The sequence below is a fragment of the Myxine glutinosa genome, chromosome 13 (genome assembly GCF_964187855.1).
Source record: "Myxine glutinosa chromosome 13, kmMyxGlut1.1, whole genome shotgun sequence".
NCBI lineage: Eukaryota > Metazoa > Chordata > Myxini > Myxiniformes > Myxinidae > Myxine > Myxine glutinosa.
Window position 1 is genome coordinate 1,768,405 of NC_136273.1, and position 21,145 is coordinate 1,789,549.

The 21,145-nt window shown below is 45.3% G+C and overlaps 1 protein-coding gene across 1 annotated transcript in view; it reads right to left on the minus strand.

Moving 5' to 3' along the window:
- Positions 1 to 21,145, minus strand: part of LOC137439185 (putative voltage-dependent N-type calcium channel subunit alpha-1B) — an 856,614-nt gene that overhangs the window by 383,629 nt on the left and 451,840 nt on the right. The window contains exons 28-29 of the mRNA XM_078766934.1: positions 4,531 to 4,691; positions 4,261 to 4,401 (exon numbers count right to left, since the gene is read on the minus strand). Coding sequence (XP_078623060.1) covers positions 4,261 to 4,401; positions 4,531 to 4,691 — 302 coding nt within the window. The remainder of the gene's footprint in view (positions 1 to 4,260; positions 4,402 to 4,530; positions 4,692 to 21,145) is intronic.

Genomic DNA, 21,145 nt, shown 5'->3' on the forward strand with positions numbered 1-21,145 from the left:
CAAGATTTTGGGTCTCACTATCTGCCATGGTCTTTCTTGGGAAAACCACATTTCCAAGCTGGCCTCCAAAGCCAGTCGCCGACTGGGCATCCTCCGTCGTGCGAAGTCCTTCCTCGGCACACCTGAGCTCCTCACCACATACAAGGCTTTCATCCGCAGCTAAATGGAATACTGTTCTCCCCTATGGGCCGGTGCTCCTGCCTCACACCGAGCTCGGCTTCATGCTGGTGAAACCAAAGCTTTCAAAATCATTGGAATCTCCCGTGATGAAGCTATCTCCGAGGGCCTTTCACTCACTCAACGCAGACAGGTAGGTGGTCTTTCTGTCTTCTACCGACTCCTCTCCGGCCTTGCTCCCCCAGCTCTCTCTGTGCTTTGTCCCCCAAATATTCCTACAGGTCGCACAAGATCTGCCAGCAACCCTCTGATGGTTAAACTGCCGAAATCTCGGCTCTCTGCTCACCTTCACTCTTTCATTCCTCTCTTCTCCCGCCTCTGGAACAAACTCCCACACTCCCTTCAATCCCACTCCTCCCTCCAGGTCTTTAAAACAGCTGTTCACCACCATCTCTTATCTTTCCCCATCCAAAACCTTGATCTTTTCTACCCCCACTAATTCACCCCAGATCCACCTTGTTTGAAATTCCAACTTCTTTCCTGGAAGTCCTGGGAGTGTCCATATGTTTTATACCTCTCCCACCCCTCCCCCACCCCCCTTCCCATGCCTTCCTCCCCCAAAGCCCTCTCCCTCCCACAGATCTCTCGATGTCCCTGCTCTCAGATGTTGTGTTTGTGTTCCTCCCCCTCTCGCCCCATCTTGTCTACCGCTCCCCATGTTATATGTTTTATGTGTCGGTTTGTCTTTCTGTGTGATTAATGTTCGCTCTTTCACGAGCGTCGGTCTTGTATCCAAAAAAAAACAAAAAACAGTTGTTGTGGTAGGAGGAGACCTAAATTGACATGTGGGAAGGAGTATGGATGGTTTTGAGGGAGTTCACGTGGGTTACGGATATGGTGTGAGAAATGGAGAAGATGAAAGGACTTTGGAGTTTGCTGATGGAGCTGATTGGTTGATATGTAATACTCAGTTCCAGAAAGAGGATAATAAGCTTGTTACATACACGTCAGGTGGGTCGACAACAACCGTTGACTACCTGCTGGTGCGTAGGCGAGATAGGGGGCACCTCCGGGACACAAAGGTGACCCCGGGGGAGGAGGCTGTTTCACAGCACCACTTGGTTGTCTGCGACATAAGGGTGAAAGGTGCGAGGAGAGCTCGGCGGGTGAAGTACCAACCGAGAATGAAGGTGTGGAGGTTGAAAGAGGTGACAGTAAGGGAGGCATTAAAAGAGAGGCTCAGTAGGGTAGAGGGTGATGTGGTTGAGCTTGAAAGTGGTTGGATGTCAATGAAAGCTAGTCTGTTGGGAGCCGTTGGTGAGGTATGTGGATGGACAAAAGGACCACCGACGCACTCGGAAACATGGTGGTGGGATGATGAAGTTGGAAAGAGGATTGACGAGAAGAGGAAAAGTTCAAGGAGTGGCAGAAGGTGAAGGGTACGGGAGCAGAAACAGCAGAGCATGAAAGTTATAAGGCAGCCAAGAAGGCTGCAAAGAAAGAGGTAGCAAAGGCACAGGAGGTATGTAGGAAAATATTCGGAGAACGCTTGGATTCGGAAGAGGGTCAGAAAGCAGTATTCAGGATTGCAAAGCAGATAGCGAAAGAGAGGTGTGATGTGATGGGGGTGAGTTGCTTGAAGGATGAAGTGGGACAAATCGTTGTGGACCCAGATGGAATTTAAAGGAAGATGGAAAAGATATATGGAAATGCTGTTGAATACAGAGAATGAATGGGATGGCAACATAGAGAGTAACACAGTTTTAGGACCGGCAGAGAAGATAACTGAGAAGGAAGTTGAGGAAGCGATAAAAGCAATGAAGGGTAGAAAAGCGGGAGGGCTGAAGGGAGTTGTGGGAGATATGTTGAAGGCAGCACGAAGTTGGGGTGTGAAGAGAATGACAGATCTGTAATCTGGTGGTGAAAGAAGGCCGCATTCCAGTGGATTGGGAACTGAGTACCCTCGTCCCTCTATACAAGGGGAAGGTGGCCCTCTGGAGTGTGGCTCGTACCGAGCGATAAAGTTATTGGAGCATGGAATGAAGGTATTGGAAAGGGTGTTGGAGAGGAGGATAAGGAAGAAGGTGAAGATCATCGAAATGCAGTTTGGATTTATGCCAGGAAGAGGAACGACAGACGCGCTTTTTATTGTGAGGCAGTTGCAGGAGAAGTACATGGAGAAGAGGAAGAAGTTGTTTCTTGGGTTTGTTGATCTGGAGAAAGCATTCGATAGGGTTCCACGCAAAGTAATGACATGGGCATTGAGGAAGTTAGGAGTGGAGGAATGGTTGATCAGAGTAGTGATGGCAATGTACAAAAGAGTGCGCACAGCTGTAAGGACGAAGGACGGGAACAGTGGTGAGTTTGAGGTGAAGGTGGGAGTGCATCAGGGGTCGGTACTAAGTCCACTACTATTTGTAGCTGTGATGGAGGTGCTGGCTCAGAACGTAAAGGAGGGTTTACCGTGGGAGTTGTTGTATGCAGATGATCTGGTGTTGATTGCCGAAAGTATGGATGGACTGAAGGAAAAGATGAACAAGTGGAAGGAATGTATGGAGACAAAAGGTCTGAAGGTGAATATCGGAAAGACGAAGGTGATGGCAAGTGGTAAAGCATGTGGTGAGGTGGAAAGAACTGGGAAGTGGCCCTGTGCTGTGTGCAGGAAGGGTGTCGGAGTGAACTCCATTCAGTGTACAATGTGCGCTGAGTGGGTTCATCAAAAATGTAGTGGTCTGAGAGGGTCATTTACCAGTGTGGCAGCTACATTCAAATGTAAGGTGTGCACAGAGGGAGCTGCAGATGGTGGAAATGTTGAGTTGGATCTTGGAGACGGCGTGAAGCTGGAAGGTGTGAAAACATTTTGCTACCTCGGAGACATGCTAAATGGAGAAGGTGGATCAGACTCGGCAACGGTTGCTCGAGTGAGATGTGCATGGAAGAAGTTTCGGGAACTGAGTGGCGTGCTGATGAGGAGGGGAGTGTCGTTGAAGCTGAAGGGAAAGGTGTATGCTGCATGTGTGAGAAGTGCTATGATTTATGGGAGCGAGACATGGGTAATGAACGTAGAGCAGCAACGAAGGTTGGAAAAGGTGGAAATGCGAATGGTTCGATGGATGTGCGGAGTATCGTTGAGAGAGAGGAAGACAAATGATGAATTGCGAAAGATGATGGGCATAGAGCCTGTGATTGATGCTGTGAAGATGAACAGGTTGAGATGGTTTGGTCATGTGTTGATGAAGGATGAAAGTGACTGGTTGAGAAGAGTCATGGAAATGAATGGAGAAGGAAGTATAGGATGGGGAAGACCGAGAAAGACTTGGCTGAAGATGGTGGAAGAAGAAATGCGGGCAAGGGGGTTAACAAGGAGAGATGCAGATAATAGGGCAAAATGGAGAAGATTGTCATGGGGACCGCAAGGCTAACCCCCACTCTAGCAGGGAAAATGGCCTTTAAAATGCATGTTGTTGTGTTGTTGTGGTGTACTTACTTTTTCCACATGCGAAATTTGCATTTATGTTTATTTAAATTATACAATGGACTATAAAATGTAAATGTTTCATGATATTTGTTATATTATATCACCTTTATCTATAAATATTGTTGAAATGAAGATCAAATAGCTATATGTTGAAATATGTTGAAAAAGTGAAAATTTTACATGGGGTGTACTTACTTTTTCACGTGATGGTATATATATATATATATATATATATATATATATATATATATATATATATATATATATATATATATATATATATATATATAGGGGGGGGGGGGAGGGGTGTGGGGAAATCCGGACGGTTGAATTGGTTGAAGGGGGAAACGACAGAAAAAAGGTTGGGATCCACTGCTTTAGACCATCTAGACCCTATTAAACACACACCACACAACCATCCATAGTGTTCTTGCAAAACATAGACGATACATTTTTCAGCAACTAATGGGCAAACTCTGGGTGGGTACTCCGCTAGTTATACATAAAGTGCATTGTTTTTCATAACTGCACACTTTCACTCGAACAAATTCGTTTTCCGGGTTTTTGAAAAAGAACAATTTTGGCAAATATCATTGCAACAAAACTTTGTGTACATTGTTCAAAAAGTTCATGGCACAGTCTTCCTTTTGTGAAGATTTACTCACTGAGGCCAGCCTTCGCCTGTGGAGACGGTGAAGAGTGTGAGCAAGGACCAGAGGACGTTGTCATAGTGGAAATCAAACTTCTGCCAAACACGCTGCTCTGCTCGTGCAATGCCTTCCTTGCTATAGTGCAGGTAGTATCCCCTATAAAAGATGTACATTCATGTATTGGGATTCGATGACGAGAAGGACAATTGCAGGTGCACTCTTGTGAACGTTGTATTTGTCATGCCAAGTGCACATGCAACTCAGTTACAACCTGAAAGTCCTCACCGACATTCCTTCTCCGTGGTCTTTGAGTTGTCAGAGCAATGGAAGAACTTTCCCTTGAAGAGTTGTACAGCGATGACGGCAAAAATGAACATAAACAGCATGTAGACAATGAGGATGTTGAGAACGTTCTTGAGGGAGTTAACAACGCAGTCAAACACCGCCTGTTCGGGCACAACAACAGTGACAAACATCCCGTGAGCAAATCCTGGGGAAAACAATGATTCGGTGATCATAAAAGTCATTTTGCTTATGATTCCTGGAAGTTGAAGAGAAAATAAACAATATTCCAATGTAAATTAGTTTATTGCATAAAGAACAACATCGATATATTTTGTTTGATCAGCAATGTCACATGAACTTGTGAATGCAAAAATCTTTTTAAACCAAAGGAGAGACGTAGCCATGTTTTCTCCACAACTTCAATGAGTTATGATGCGCGTAATCTATGTAATCCATGTAGTCTTTGTAATCCATGTAATCTTTGTAATCAATGTAATCCATGTAATCTTTGTAATCCATGTAATCTTTGTAATCCATGTAATCCATGTAATCTTTGTAATCCATGTAATCTATGTAATCCATGTAATCTATGTCATCCAAGTAATCCATGTAATCCATTTCATCTACATGCTGACTTCAGTTTGCAGGTCCAATGAGTTATGATGCACGTAATCTATGTAAGTTTTGCAAGTCTTCCCCCTCTCCCCCCATCTTGTCTGCCGCTCCCCTTGTTTTTTGTGTTTTGTGTGTTGGTTTGTCTTTTTGTGTGATTAATGTTAGCTCTTTCACGAGCCTCGATCTTGTATACAAAAAAAATAAAAAATAAAAAATCCATGTAATCTATGTAATCTATGTAATCCATGCAATCCATGTAATCTTTGTAATCTATGTAATCGATGTAATCTATGTAATCCATGTAATCGATGTAATCTATGTAATCTATGTAATCTATGTAATCCATGTAATCTATGCAATCTATGTAATCCATGTAATCCATGTAATCTATGTAATCCATGCAATCCATGTAATCCATTTAATCTACATGCTGACTTCAGTTTGCAAGTCCAATGCGTTATGATGCACGTAATCGATGTAATCCATGTAATCTTTGTAATCTATGCAATCTATGTAATCCATGTAATCGATGTAATCAATGTAATCCATGTAATCTATGTAATCCATGTAATCTATGTCATCCAAGTAATCCATGTAATCCATTTCATCTACATGCTGACTTCAGTTTGCAAGTCCAATGAGTTATGATGCATGTAATCTATGTAATCGATGTAATCCATGTAATCTATGTAATCCATGTAATCTTTGTAATCTATGCAATCTATGTAATCCATGTTATCTTTGTAATCTATGCAATCTATGTAATCCATGTAATCTATGTAATCTATGTAATCCTTGTAATCCTTGTAATCTATGTAATCTATGTAATCTATGTAATCTCTGTAATCTATGTAATCCATGTAATCCATGTAATCTATGTAATCTATGTTATCTATGTAATCCATGTAATCTATGTAATCCATGTAATCCATGTAATCCATTTAATCTACATGCTGACTTCAGTTTGCAAGTCCAATTAGTTATGATGCATGTAATCTATGTAATCCATGTAATCTATGCAATCCATGTAATCCATGAAATCCATGTAATCTATGTAATCTGCGTAATCCATGTAATCCATGCAATCCATTCAATCCATGTAATCTATGCAATCCATGTAATCTATGTAATCCATGTAAACTTTGTAATATATGCAATCTATGTAATCTATGTAATCCATGTAATCTATGTAATCCATGTAATCTATGTAATCTATGTAATCCATGTAATCCATGTAATCTATGTAATCCATGTAATCCATGTAATCCATTTAATCTATGTAATCTATGTAATCCATGTAATCTATGTAATCTATGTAATCTATGTAACCCATGTAATCTATGCAATCCATGTAATCCATGTAATCTATGTAATCCATGTAATCCATGTAATCTATGTAATCCATTTAATCTACATGCTGACTTCGGTTTGCAAGTCCAATGAGTTATGATGCACGTAATCTATGTAATCCAAGAAATCCATGTAATCCATGTAAACCATTTGATCTGCATGCTGACTTCAGTTTGCAAGTCCAATTAGTTATGATGCATGTATTCGATGTACTCCATGTAATCTATGCAATCCATGTAATCCATGTAATCTATGTAATCTATGTAATCTATGCAATCTATGCAATCTATGTAATCTATGTAACCCATGTAATCCATGTAATCTATGTAATCCATGTAATCTATGTAATCCATGTAATCCATGTAATCTATGCAATCTATGCAATCTATGTAATCTATGTAATCTATGTAATCCATGTAATCCATGTAATCCATTTAATCTGCATGCTGACTTCAGTTTGCAAGTCCAATGAGTTATGATGAATGTAATCTATGTAATCCAAGTAATCCATGTAATCCATGTAATCCATTTAATCTACATGCTGACTTCAGTTTGCAAGTCCAATTAGTTATGATGCATGTAATCTATGTAATCCATGTAATCTTTGTAATCTATGCAATCTATGTAATCCATGTAGTCCATGTAATCTATGTAATCGATGTAATCAATGTAATCAATGTAATCCATGTAATCCATGTAATCCATGTAATCTATGTAATCTATGTAATCCATGTAATCTATGTAATCCATGTAATCCATGTAATCTATGTAATCGATGTAATCCATGTAATCCATGTAATATATCTAATCTATGTAATCCATGTAATCTATGTAATCCATGTAATCCATGTAATCTATGTAATCCATGTAATCTATGTCATCCATGTAATCCATGTAATCTATGTAATCCATGTAATCCATGTCATCTATGTAATCCATGTAATCTATGTAATCTATTTGGGCCCCATTGAACAACTCTACTGGCTCCCAGAGCCTACCTACGGCCTCACCTGGCCGACATCCTAACAGTGGCGGAGTGCCCATTTAATCTTTCTCACTAACAGGCCACACGCCCAGCCAATTGACTCCACTAATGCACCCAACACAACACTTCCGTGCAACTACCCGCACCACAGATGCCAATATCCAACCACAATTTACCTACTCCCCTGTAATCTATGTAATCCATGTAATCCATGTAATCTATGTAATCTGTGTAATCTGTGTAATCCATGTAATCTATGTAATCCATGTAATCCATGTAATCCATTTCATCTATATGCTGACTTCGGTTTGCAAGTCCAATGAGTTATGATGCATGTACTCTATGTAATCCGAGTAATCCATGTAATCCATGTAATCCATGTAATCTATGTAATCCATGTAATCCATGTAATCTATGTAATCTATGTAATCCATGTAATCTATGTAATCTGTGTCATCCATGTAATCTATGTAATCCATTTCATCTGCATGCTGACTTCGGTTTTTTTTTTTTGGTTTTTTTTTTTTTTTGTATACAAGATCGAGGCTCGTGAAAGAGCTAACATTTATCACACAAAAAGACAAACCGACACACAAAACACAAAAAACAAGGGGAGCGGCAGACAAGATGGGGAGAGAGGGGGAAGGACGCAAAAGAGAGGGGGAAGAGGGGGAAGGACACAAACACAACATTTGAGAGCAGGGACATCGGGAGGACTTGGGGGGAGGTGGGAGAGGAATAAAACATATGAACACTGCAAGGACTCTGGGGTGAATTACCGGGGGTAGAAAAGATCAAGGTTTTCGATGGGGGAAGATAAGAGATGGTGGTGAACAGCTGTTTTAAAGACCTGGAGGGAGGAGTGGGATTGAAGGGAGTGGGGGAGTTTGTTCCAGAGGCGGGAGAAAAGGGGAATGAAAGAGTGAAGGTGAGCAGAGAGCCTAGACTTTGGCAGTTTAACCATAACAGGGTTGCAGGCAGATCTTGTGCGACCTGTAGGAATATTTGGGGGACAGAGCCCAGAGAGAGCTGGGGAGCAAGGCCGGAGTCGGTAGAAGACAGAAAGACCACCAACCTGCCTGCGGTGAGTGAGTGAAAGGCCCTCGGTGTTGACTACATCGCAGGAGATTCCAATGATTCTGAAAGCTTTGGCCTCAACAGCGTGAAGCCGACCAAGGTGTGAGGCAGGAGCACCAGCCCAGAGGGGGGAACAGTATTCCATTGAGCTGCGGATGAAAGCCTTGTATGTGGTGAGGAGCTCAGGTGTGCCAAGGAAGGACTTCGCACGACGGAGGATGCCCAGTCGGCGACTGGCTTTGTAGGCCAGCTTGGAAATGTGGTTTTCCCAAGAAAGATCATGGCAGATAGTGAGACCCAAAAGCTTGAGCGACAGAACTTCTTGGAGAGGATTGTTGAGAAAGTAGATGGGAGGGTTGTCCAGTCGGTCCTTTTGGAGAGACATTGTAAGAGTGTGAGATTTGTCAGGATTGAAAGACATGTTCCACTTGTTTGACCAGTCTGTGATTTTGTCCAGGTCTGCAGAGAGTGAGGAGGCTGCAGACTGCCGATCTGAGGGATGAGGAATGGAGCGACAGAGAGTAGAGTCGTCAGCAAAGAGATAGAGAGGATTTTCAAGAGAGTCAGAGAGATCATTGATGAAGACCAGAAAAAGCACAGGGCCCAGAACACTACCTTGGGGAACTCCAGCCTGAACAGGAAGGGGAGATGAGAGAAACCCATTCAGGGCCACACGTTGACTACGACCAGAGAGGAAGTCCGCCAGCCATGCGTGGAGATTTCCATGGATACCAAAGGAGGAGAGTTTGGTGAGCAGAGCAGGGTGCCAGACCCTATCGAAGGCACGTGAAATGTCAAGGGAGACAGCTCTAATTTCCTGTTTGGCGTTGAGGACCTCCATCCATTGTTGAGAAAGCAGAAGCAGCATGTCCAGAGTAGAGTGACCAGGTCTGAAACCAAATTGATGATCAGACATCAAGCCATTGGAGAAGAGGAAAGATTTAATATCTGAAGCAATGATGGATTCCATGATTTCATTTGCTGATAATTGGGAGAAGGCTGATTGGTCTGTAGTTGCTGGGATCTGTTTTTGCACCTTTTTTGTGCAAAGTGGTGATGTTGGCTGATTTCCAAGCAGATGGCAGATGACCTTGAGCAAAAGAGAGGGTGAAGAGAACAGAAAGAGGGAGTGAAAGAGCAGAAGAACATGATTTTAGGACCCGTGGGCTGATGCCGTCAGGACCAGTTGCAGAATCAGAGTCGAGGGTTGACAGAAACCTTTCCACCTTGTCAGGAGGAAAGGACACAGAGTCCAGGAGCAGCTGGGTACGACTGGGTACGGTGGGTACAGAGAGGGATGGGTTTGGGACACAAGATTTAGAGGCAAACACAGAGTTGAGGCATTCAGCTTTTTCACGTGCGGAGTCAGCCGTTAAGCCGTTTGAGGTGAGGGAGGGGATGGAGGGGGAACAAACACCAGAAACAGATTTGACCAGACGCCACCAGGATTTGGAAGAGGGAGACAGATAAGAGAGTTCGGTCTTGAGAATGGTGAGATATTGTTTCCTGGCTCTCCTGGGGGTGGACACACACTTGTTTCGGGCTTTGTGAAAGGAAATGAGATTTCCTTCCGTTGGATTTGCTTTCCAGGAGACGAAAGCAAGTTGTTTCAGGGCAACAGCCTCACCACAAGAATCCGTGTACCAAGTCCAATGAGTTATGATGCATGTACTCTATGTAATCCATGTAATCTATGTAATCTATGTAATCCATGTAATCCATGTAATCCTTGTAATCTATGTAATCCATGTAATCCATGTAATCTATGTAATCCATGTAATCCATGTAATCCATGTAATCTATGCAATCTATGTAATCTATGTAATCTGTGTAATCCATGTAATCTATGTAATCCATGTAATCCATGTAATCCATTTCATCTACATGCTGACTTCGGTTTGCAAGTCCAATGAGTTATGATGCATGTAATCCATGTAATCTATGTAATCCATGTAATCCATGTAATCCATGTAATCTATGCAATCTATGTAATCTACATACTGACTTCCGAATACTACTCTCCCCTTGAATGTCTTGTCCCCTTTCAAATTTTTGGTTCATCCTGGATACTGGCAACGCCATCTTTATGACATCGCTTTTCTCTCTCGCCTCAGCAGGGCAAAAAAGAAAGCTTTTCCTCTTTTCCAAGGACGATAACTAATGGGGGTTGTCTGTGCTCTATCGTTTAAGTGCTAACCATCAATAACTCAATCTCTCGCGGTCCATGTCCTGTTCTTACACCTCCCAAACCCAGGAGTACCTTTGGCTGTATCTTCCCTTCTGCTCCCACCACATGTTTATCTGTGTTGTACCATCCTCCAAACAGTGACGACTCCATATACGTTTCTCTCTTAAACGACATTGCCCAACTTTTAACCCCTCATCCATCCCAAAGACCTCTTTCTTATATTTGGCAATTTCAAATGTGTCACCATGCAAATTGGCTGGGTGGTGGAACCTCACTCACTAGCCATGGCACTTCTGCAGAGGACTTCTGTGACTCCATGGGATTGACTCAATTTTTGAACTTTGTGAATAGGATTTGTCACTATGGCGAATCCTCCCTTTTGGACCTAGTAATGACAGCTTTCCCGCAGATGTCTCCTGCTCTTCCTCTGCTTCAATTGGTTAATCTGATCATATGCTTGTGAGAGTCAACATCTCTCTGGGTATTCTCAAAGAGCTGCCTCGGCGTTGGCGAGTGTAGCAGTTGACTTAGGCAGATGGGCAGGGACTGCAAGCAGCCATCTCCTCTTCAGAAACCTCCTACATCGACTGCCCCTGACACTAACTCAACCTGGGAATTATTATTCAACACGAACCTGCTTTATCTGTCTCCCGATGTCTCTCTATGTCTCTCTCTTTCTCTGTCGCCACCTGTCGGCTGGCAGTGCGGAGTCATGGCGTCTGCTCGCTTCGTGTCGTGAGTGCTCTGTCTTGGTTGTTTGCCCTAACCCCCACCCCCCCCCCCCCCCATTTCGCTCCTTCGTGTCCTTGTTTCTATTTGTAAAGCTTCCCTGTGTTTCCCCTTCTATGTTGAGACGAGAGAGAGAGAGAGCCTCAGAGCACACTTATCATGCAGGTAAAGGTAATTGTCGTTTTTGGGTGGTTCCTTGTCGTTTCCCCCCCCCCCCCCGACTTATTTTCTTCACTTCAAACCTTGTTTTCTCGCTTATATTTCCTTAGTTTGTTTTTTTTAACGCTCCCTTTCCCTAAGCTGGGAAAGTCGGAGTGCATTACTAACTTCCTCTTCCCGAGCTGGGAGTACGAGGTCGAGCCTCGTGTGTCCAAACATGGCGGCTGCTCATTCGCAGCGATATGCAGCGTTTGAGCAACTATCACGCGAGCATGGCATTGCGTGTTCTCCACCGGAGGGTATTACAGTAGAAGCAATTGTTCTCGCGATCGGGAACATGATCGGGTTTGATAAGGTACGCGCCGCATCGCGTATGAACAAACGGGTTATCGTGTTTGTGTCCGATGTAGAGCACGTTGCTCTCATCGTACAACAAGGTTTGTCCCTCGACTCCGGACACTTTGTTATGGTTTACCCCTTGGATACCCCTGCTCAGAAAGTGGTCATTTCAAATGTACCACCATTTCTCGATACCGATACAATCCTTGCAGCGCTGCAGCGATATGGGCAATGTGTGTCCCCATTAATAATGCTCCCTTTGGGCTGTAAGGATGAACGTGTCAGTCACGTGATGAGTTTCCGTAGACAGGTTTTTATGGTTCTCAAAAAGGAATATCCCTCCTTGAATGTTGCTTTAAAATTCACGACAAATGGTCACAATTACCAAGTATATATCACCACCGACACCCTAAAGTGCTTTGGTTGTGGTGCAGTGGGACATATGAAACGGTTTTGCCACCATCAGGAGGAGCAGCCTAACATGGTCGAAACAGGAAACAACGACTCACAGATTAATGTTAACGTTTCCTGCTCGACAAATGTGCAGGATAAACCAGGTAAACAAGTGGACACGCCCCTTCCTGTTGAACCAATGGACAGCGCAAATGAGGGGTAGGTTACCGTTTCCAAAGTAAAAAAAACGTAAATCGGCTGTAAGAAGTGCGTCACCTTCTGGGAAAGACACTGAAGAAGTGCGTCACCTTCTGGGAAAGACACTGAAGAAGTGCGTCACCTTCTGGGAAAAGGCAAATGAGTGAAAACTCCATCACTGGAATTCAATGTGATAACAGGTTTACCCTATTAGAGGAAAAGGATACCTCCACTAGTACAAACATCATCAAGGAAAAAGTGGATTCTAATTTTCCAATCCCAGTGAGTGTTCCTGATCCTTCAGACAGTGTCATCTCACACGAGGATGTTCATTGTGCAGCTTCCTCCTGTCAATCGCAAGAGGAGGAAAAGCACTTAAAATCTCCCCCTAAAAAAGGAATTAATGAGGAAAATAAGGGCAAAGAGAGAATAAGAGGATAATTTAAATCCACTAAAGGAGAGTGACATCCATGAACCGAGCATCGTGATCATGTCACAAACATGCTTGGAGTCCCCCACCTCACATCCCGAAGAAACTTCAAATGTGACCTAGGCACAAAACGTTCCTGAAGAAGTTTCTTTTATTGAAACTGAGCAATCATGTGATGTGCGCCAGGAAGCTGTAACACCAATTGATTCCCCATATGAGGAATCTGATGGTGAGGGTCAAGAGGAGTCCTCTCAGATTCTAAAGGCTGTAAATAGCCCTTCGGATGACGAGCTTCGGGACTTTTTGAGAGATTCCTATCGGAAAAGGAACATTGAACTGAAAGATCATTTCCCTGATCTTCAGGTGTTGATTTTTAAATTGAAGGAAATTGTGAATAACCCTGACACTCCAAATTTCACTGATGCTCAGAAGCACCGGCTAAGAAAAATGATCCAGAAAGCTCGGCAGGAGCTTCGTAAATGAGGTCTCTATGGGTTTTTTTGATCTATTTAGTTGTTTATCTTCTTTCTTTTTCCGAAAGAATGAGTGTTAGTTTTGGCAGTCAAAACATTAACGGTGGTGTTAGTTTAGAACGCAAAGTTCAGGTAAAAGATCTGACCAGGCGTCAGCTGGCCCATGCCAGCTGCCTATGCCTGTCCTTCCGAAACACCTCACCTGGTCCCTCAACGGAATGAAGTACCTTGGTCTTTTCATCGGTGATGCAGCAACACAAGCGAAAAATTGGGAGGGTCTCGCTGACTCTCTCGAACAAGAGCTGTGGAAATGGAAAGGGTTGCTGGCTTTGCTTTCATACCAGGGACGAGTCCTGGTCATCAACAATCTAGCAGCATCCATACTGTGGCACAGAATCAAAGCCATTCCACCTCCTGAACACTTTCTGCTGAATATACAGAAGACAATAATAAACTTCTTCTGGAGTAGAAAACATTGGCTTCGTCCAGAGATTTTGAATCTTCCCTTGGAGGAAGGCGGGCATGGTCTTGTGGACATCGTATGCAGGGCAATGGCATTTGGCATCACCTCAATCTGGTGGCTTCTCTATGGTCCATCAGACCTAGCCTGGAGGTCCACTGCTCTCCTCCTCCTCCGTCAAGTCGGCATGCTAGACTATTCATCTGGTCTATTCCTAATGAACATGAAATGTATTGATCTGTCCTTGCTTCCACCATTTTACAATATAATTTTAAATGCTTGGCGTGTTTTCATGGTCGACCGTGATTATGTTTCCTTCACCCAAGAGATGTTTTTCAGTGAGCCTCTTTTCTACAACTCTTTTTTCAAAAGAATAAGAGCGGAACGCTCCTTTGTTGATTATTTTGTTCAGAATGGTGTCCATCACGTTGCTGATCTGATGATTGAGAAAAAGAGATGGTTAAGTGCTGCAGCACTTGCGAATAAAGTTGGCATGCGGTCTAACTGCATAATATCTGCTGTGCTTTGAGAAATACTTGGCGTATACCGCAGAGTTAAGGTGCACTGGGAGCAATCTCCTCGCATTGGTGATGGCCCAATTGTTTGTGAGCCAAGCCTCTGTTTCCCAACTTTAGAAGTCACCCCCACTGTAATGAATTCTGGTACAATAATAAAATATTTACCAAAAATACGTTTTGGATCTGCAGGTCTGGAAAATCGTGCAATATACCAGGTCTGCGTCAAAGCAATCCGGCCCTCCTTAGGAACTTGGCAGTCAAGGAAGTGGCACAATTGCTTGCCTACAGAATACCCCTTCCAACCTAACTGGAAAGCCTATTATCATATACTTATTCCAAAGAAAACTGCCGACCTGTCGTGGAGGTTGGCACATTGGATATTACCCACCAATAAGCTCTTACATGTTTTTTCTCCTGAAATATCTGGCCATTGTCCCTTCTGTGGTGCTCTTGAGACCTTGTCACATGCTTATGTTGAATGTGCACGTTTGATTCCTTTATTGGTTTTACTTCATGAAATGTGCACGAAGCTTTCTTTAAACTTTACTTTGAATTCTTTTATTTTTTGCTTTGTCTCAAACACACACCCAATAGAAGTGGTTCTAGCGAACTTTCTCGTTGCCATGGCAAAGAAAGCAATATATCGCACGAGAAAAATGCAAATTGATAATCTATCTATAATTCCAGTAATCTCTGTGTGTTTGTTTGTTTGTACGTTTGTACGTTTGTTTGTCTGTGACCGCTGTTTCTCGACAACCACGGGTCCGATATACTTTAAACTTGCCAGGTATATTGCTGGGGACCCGAGGATGTGCCTTTTCAAGGCTTCATATTAATCGGACAATTACTTACCGAGCTATGTCCAAAAAACGATTCAACCAATCAGAGAGCAGCGAGCTATCGCGTGTGCCGAACGTGGCGAACACACTCTGCCTCGGATGGCACATTTGAGAGCGTATTCATTTATTTCACGTCGGCAAACTATGTTGGCGCTATGTTGGCGTTAAACGATGTTTTAAAACTAATTAAAACCCCGAGGGGATTGTCACTGTACTCGCAAGCCGTTCGCCGTTCGCTTTGGCGTTGCGAATGAACCAAAACATTTCATGCACCAAGCCATTTCATGTAAAGCGTTCGCCGTTTGCTTTGGCGTTGCGAATGGACCAAAACATTTCATGAACCAAACCATTTCATGTAAATAGAGGGGGGGATATAATTTTAGATATAGATATAGTACGGGCATGCCCTAGTACTATAAGATGTGCAGATAACTTTCCGGCCTGTTTTAAGGGACTTATAATTGCCCGTATTAAAATGGAGTTTTGTTTCTATACATCTATGGATAAAGTGCTGATCTTTAAAAGCATATGGGCATTTGCATAATGCGCTTTGCTCTGTGCAAAATGGTGTGCTGATCACGGATTGATCACTCTGCGAACATGATATGTTTTTTTGTGAGGAGCAAACGGATCAATTTTTGATCAATCAGATCTCGCGAGATCTTTGTCGGCGAGGTCACGTCTTTTCGAAGCTGTCCATGCGCTCACGCTTTCGAAGCTAAGTAATTTTTTCACAATTGTGTTTTTGTCGAGGCTGTATCTATCTTTCGGTGTGTGTACCTATAGCGTGTCTTTAGGAAAATTTTCGGTGTTAATTTTTCGTACATGTATACACAATCGTCGGTTAATTAGTGTCGCGTATTCTGAGGCCTAGTACTAGTACTAGTACTAGTAGGCTTAGGCTACCGTCTCTGACCTTGTGGTTTTGTTTTCTCTCAGCGGTTCATCGAATGCACTGCAATTACTTTCGTTCTCTGTTTCGTCCCAGTCGTTCACCCCATACTTCCTTGTTTAATATCTCCACTCAAAAAAAAAAACCCCAAAAAAATATTTCCTTCTCAGTTCTTATTCGTTTATTTGTTGTTCTTATTTGTTCGTTCATTCTTCGTTCACATTGTTCGTGATCACGCGATCACGTGGTTAGAAATGTTTAATCTCTCCCCTGAAGAACTGTATTCTGTCATATATTATAACACCTTTTTCTTATTCTCCTATAAAAGGATGCTTTCGTCTTGCTCACCAAATCTATTCATTCCAAAAAAAAAAATACCATCTCTTACAGTTCCTTTTTTCTACATTCCCGAAACTCTCCAGCCCTCCACCCCTTCTTCAGCGTCCTCAAACGTATTTTTGACTCGAAGGTCTCACTCATTTTGCAAAAAATGTTCGTTTCCCATGAATCGTACACTTTTCAAAATCCAATCTCACCCCTCCCCTCCAAATCTTCCCCATCCCCCCTTCCCTCCAAAACTTCCCCACCCCCCTCCCCTCCAAAACTTCCCCATCACACCTCCCCTCCAAATCTACCCCCTTACCCCTCCCCTCCAAATCTTCCCCATCACCCATCTCTCAAATATTCCCCCTTGCCCCTCCCCTCCAAATCTTCCCTATCAGCCATCCCTTTCAAATCTTCCCCCTTGCCCCTCCCCTCCAAATCTTCCCCATCACCCCTTCCCTCCAAAACTTCCCCATCACCCCTCCCCTCCAATTCTACCCCCTTGCCCCTCCCCTCCAAATCTTCCCCATCACACATCCCTTTCAAATCTCCCCCCTTGCCCCTTCCCTTCCCTCCCCTCCCTCCTAAACTCCCCCCACACCCCTCCCCTCCGAGACTCTCCCTCGCTCCTCCCCTCCTAGACTCCCCTCTCACCCCTCCTCCTCAAAGCATCCTCCCTGCTTCTTCCCCCTTCCAACTTTCACCTTCATCTCCCCCAACCTTCTGCCTCGCTCTTCCCCCTCCTCAAATAACACCTCGCTGTGCATCACCCAATCTCCATCAAACCTTTTGTCCACCCCATTATTCCCTTTCTCCAATCTATTCTGAAATCTCTGAAATCTCTGACACACCTTCAATGGCTTTCCCTACCTCTTCCTCCTCTTCCACATCTTACCCTACCCCTCCCCCCCCCCCCCCCGTTCTCAATCTGATGCTCCCCCTTCCTCTTCATTAACGGTATGGACCTCAAACATCCGGGGCCTTCGCTCAAACTTGACTGATCTCTCCATACAGGTTTCTTCTGACAAACCAGATGTGATCTGCTAAACAGAAACTTTCCTCCTTCATGATGTCTCTGATTCCTTGGTATCTCTCCCAGGTTACTCCCTCCTCCGGTATGATAGACCTGAGCCTCGTCCTGGAGGTGGGGTTGCTATCTTTATAAAAAAACTCTCTTCCTCACTCACCGTCCACTGCCCTCTCTCCACCTCACCCCCAGGAATACCTTTGGCTACGGCTTCCCCTTCGCTCCCACCTTTTGTTCATATGTGTGTTGTACCGTCCACCAAACAGTGATGACTCCATCTACATCTCGTTGTCTGATAATATGGACCAACTTCTATCTACCCATCCCAACTCTCTCTTCCTCATATGTGGTGATTTCAATTGTCACCATGCCAGTTGGCTGGGTGTGGGTACCTCTCTCACCAGCCATGGCTCTTCAGCAAAGGACTTCTGCGACTCACTGGGACTGACACAATCTGTCAATTTCCCGACCCGGATCTCTGTCAACGGAGCATCTTCTCTTCTGGACTTGGTTATAACTAACTTCCCTGAAAATGTCTGCTGCTCTTCTTCTGCTCCAATCGGCTCATCTGATCATGTGCTTGTTAAAGTGGACATCTCTCTGACCATTCTCAGAGAGCCTCCTCAGCGTCGACGAGTCTGGCATTTCACTCAGGCCAACTGGCATGGTCTTCAAGCAGCCATCAATCATCTGGACTGGTCTCCCATCTCTACCGCCTCTGACATCAACTCATCCTGGGAATTCTTTCAAAGTAAATTGCTCTCTCTCATGCACAGATTTATCCCATCTCGTCTTCAGTTGTCATACCCTTCCTCCCATCCATGGTACATGGAATCTTGTGTTGAGGCTGTTGCCCAGAAACAACTTGCTTTCGTCTCCTGGAAAGCAAATCCAACGGAAGGAAATCTCATTTCCTTTCACAAAGCCCGAAACAAGTGTGTGTCCACCCTCAGGAGAGCCAGGAAACAATATCTCTCCGTTCTCAAGACCGAACTCTCTTATCTGTCTCCCTCTTCCAAATCCTGGTGGCATCTGGTCAAATCTGTTTCTGGTGTTTGTTCCCCCTGCATCCCCTCCCTCACCTCAAACGGCTGCACGGCTGACTCCGCACGTGAAAAAGCTGAATGCCTCAACTCTGTGTTTGCCTCTAAATCTTGTGTCCCAAACCCATCCCTCTCTGTACCCACCATACCCAGTCGTACCCAGCTGCTCCTGGACTCTGTGTCCTTTCCTTCTGACAAGGTGGAAAAGTTTCTGTCAACCCTCGACTCTGATTCTGCAACTGGTCCTGACGGCATCAGCCCACGGGTCCTAAAATCATGTTCTTCCGCTCTTTCACTCCCTCTCTCTGTTCTCTTCACCCTCTCATTTGCTCAAGGTCATCTGCCATCTGCTTGGAAATCAGCCAACATCACCGCTTTGCACAAAAAAAGGTGCGAAAACAGATCCTAGCAACTACAGACCAATCAGCCTTCTCCCAATTATCAGCAAAGTCATGGAATCCATCATTGCTTCAGATTTGAAATCTTTCCTCTTCTCCAATGGCTTGATCTCTGACCATCAATTTGGTTTCAGACCTGGTCACTCTACTCTGGACATGCTGCTTCTGCTTTCTCAACAATGGATGGAGGTCCTCAACGCCAAACAGGAAATTAGAGCTGTCTCCCTTGACATTTCACCTGCCTTCGATACGGTCTGGCACCCCGCTCTGCTCACCAAACTCTCCTCCTTTGGTATCCATGGAAATCTCCACGCATGGCTGGCAGACTTCCTCTCTAGTCGTAGTCAACGTGTGGCCCTGAATGGGTTTCTCTCATCTCCTCTTCCTGTTCAGGCTGGAGTTTCCCAAGGCAGTGTTCTGGGCCCTGTGCTTTTGCTGGTATTCATCAATGATCTCTCTGACTCTCTTGAAAATCGTCTCCTTCTCTTTGCTGACAACGCTACTCTCTGTCGCTCCATTCGTCATCCCTCAGATCGGCAGTCTGCAGCCTCCTCACTCTCTGCAGACCTGGACAAAATCACAGACTGGGCAAACAAGTGGAACATGTCTTTCAATCCTGACAAATCTCACACTCTTACGATGTCTCTCCGAAAAGACCGACTGGACAACCCTCCCATCCACTTTCTGAATAATCCTCTCCAAGAAGTTCTGTCATTCAAGCTTTTGGGTCTCACTATCTGCCATGATCTTTCCTCGGAAAACCACATTTCAAATCTGGCCTCCAAAGCCAGTCGCCGACTGGGCATCCTCCGTCGTGCGAAATCCTTCCTTGGTACACCTGAGCTCCTCACCACTTACAAGGCTTTCATCTGCAGCTCTATGGAATACTGCTCTCCCCTCTGGGCTGGTGCTCCTGCCTCACACCTAGCTCGTCTTCACGCTGTTGAAACCAAAGTGTTCAGAATCATTGGAATCTCCCACGATGAAGCTAACTCCAAGGGCCTTTCACTCACTCACCGCAGGCAGGTTGGTGGTCTTTCCGTCTTCTACCGACTCCTCTCTGGCCTTTCCCCCCCCCCCCCCCCCAGCTCTCTCTGGGCTCTGTCCCCCAAATATTCCTACAGGTCGCACAAGATCTGCCTGCAACCCTCTTATGGTTAAACTGCCAAAATCAAGACTGTCTGCTCACCTTCACTCCTTCATTCCTCTTTTCTCCCGCCTCTGGAACAAACTCCCTCACTCTCTTCAATCCCACTCCACTCTCCAGGTCTTTAAAACAGCTGTTCACCACCATCTCTTATCTTACCCCATCCAAAACCTTGATCTTTTCTACCCACGCTAATTTCACCCAAAATCCTGCACTTTTTTTTTTTTTTTTTTGAAATACCAACTTCTGTCATGGAAGTCCTTGGTCCCCTTGTGTTTTCTACCTCTCCCCCCCCCCTCTTTCCCACGCCTCCCCCCCCTTTCCCACGCCTCCTCCCCCCCCTTTCCAACGCCTCCTCCCCCCCCCTTTCCCACGCCTCCTCCCCCCCCCCTTTCCAACGCCTCCTCCCCCCCCTTTCCCACGCCTCCTCCCCCCCCTTTCCAACGCCTCCTCCCCCCCCTTTCCCACGCCTCCTCCCCCCCTCTTTCCCACGCCTCCCCCCCCCTTTCCCACGCCTCCTCCCCCCCCCTTTCCAACGCCTCCTCCCCCCCCCTTTCCCACGCCTCCTCCCCCCCCCTTTCCAACGCCTCCTCCCCCCCCCTTTCCCACGCCTCCTCCCCCCCCCTTTCCAACGCCTCCTCCCCCCCCTTTCCCACGCCTCCTCCCCCCCCTTTCCCACGCCTCCTCCCCCCCCCTTTCCCACGCCTCCTCCCCCCCCCTTTCCCACGCCTCCTCCCCCCCCCTTTCCCACGCCTCCTCCCCCCCCCTTTCCCACGCCTCCTCCCCCCCCCTTTCCCACGCCTCCTCCCCCCCCCCTTTCCCACGCCTCCTCCCCCCCCCCTTTCCCACGCCTCCTCCCCCCCCCCTTTCCCACGCCTCCTCCCCCCCCCTTTCCCACGCCTCCTCCCCCCCCCCTTTCCCACGCCTCCTCCCCCCCCCCTTTCCCACGCCTCCTCCCCCCCCCCTTTCCCACGCCTCCTCCCCCCCCCCTTTCCCACGCCTCCTCCCCCCAAGCCTTCTCCCTCCCACAC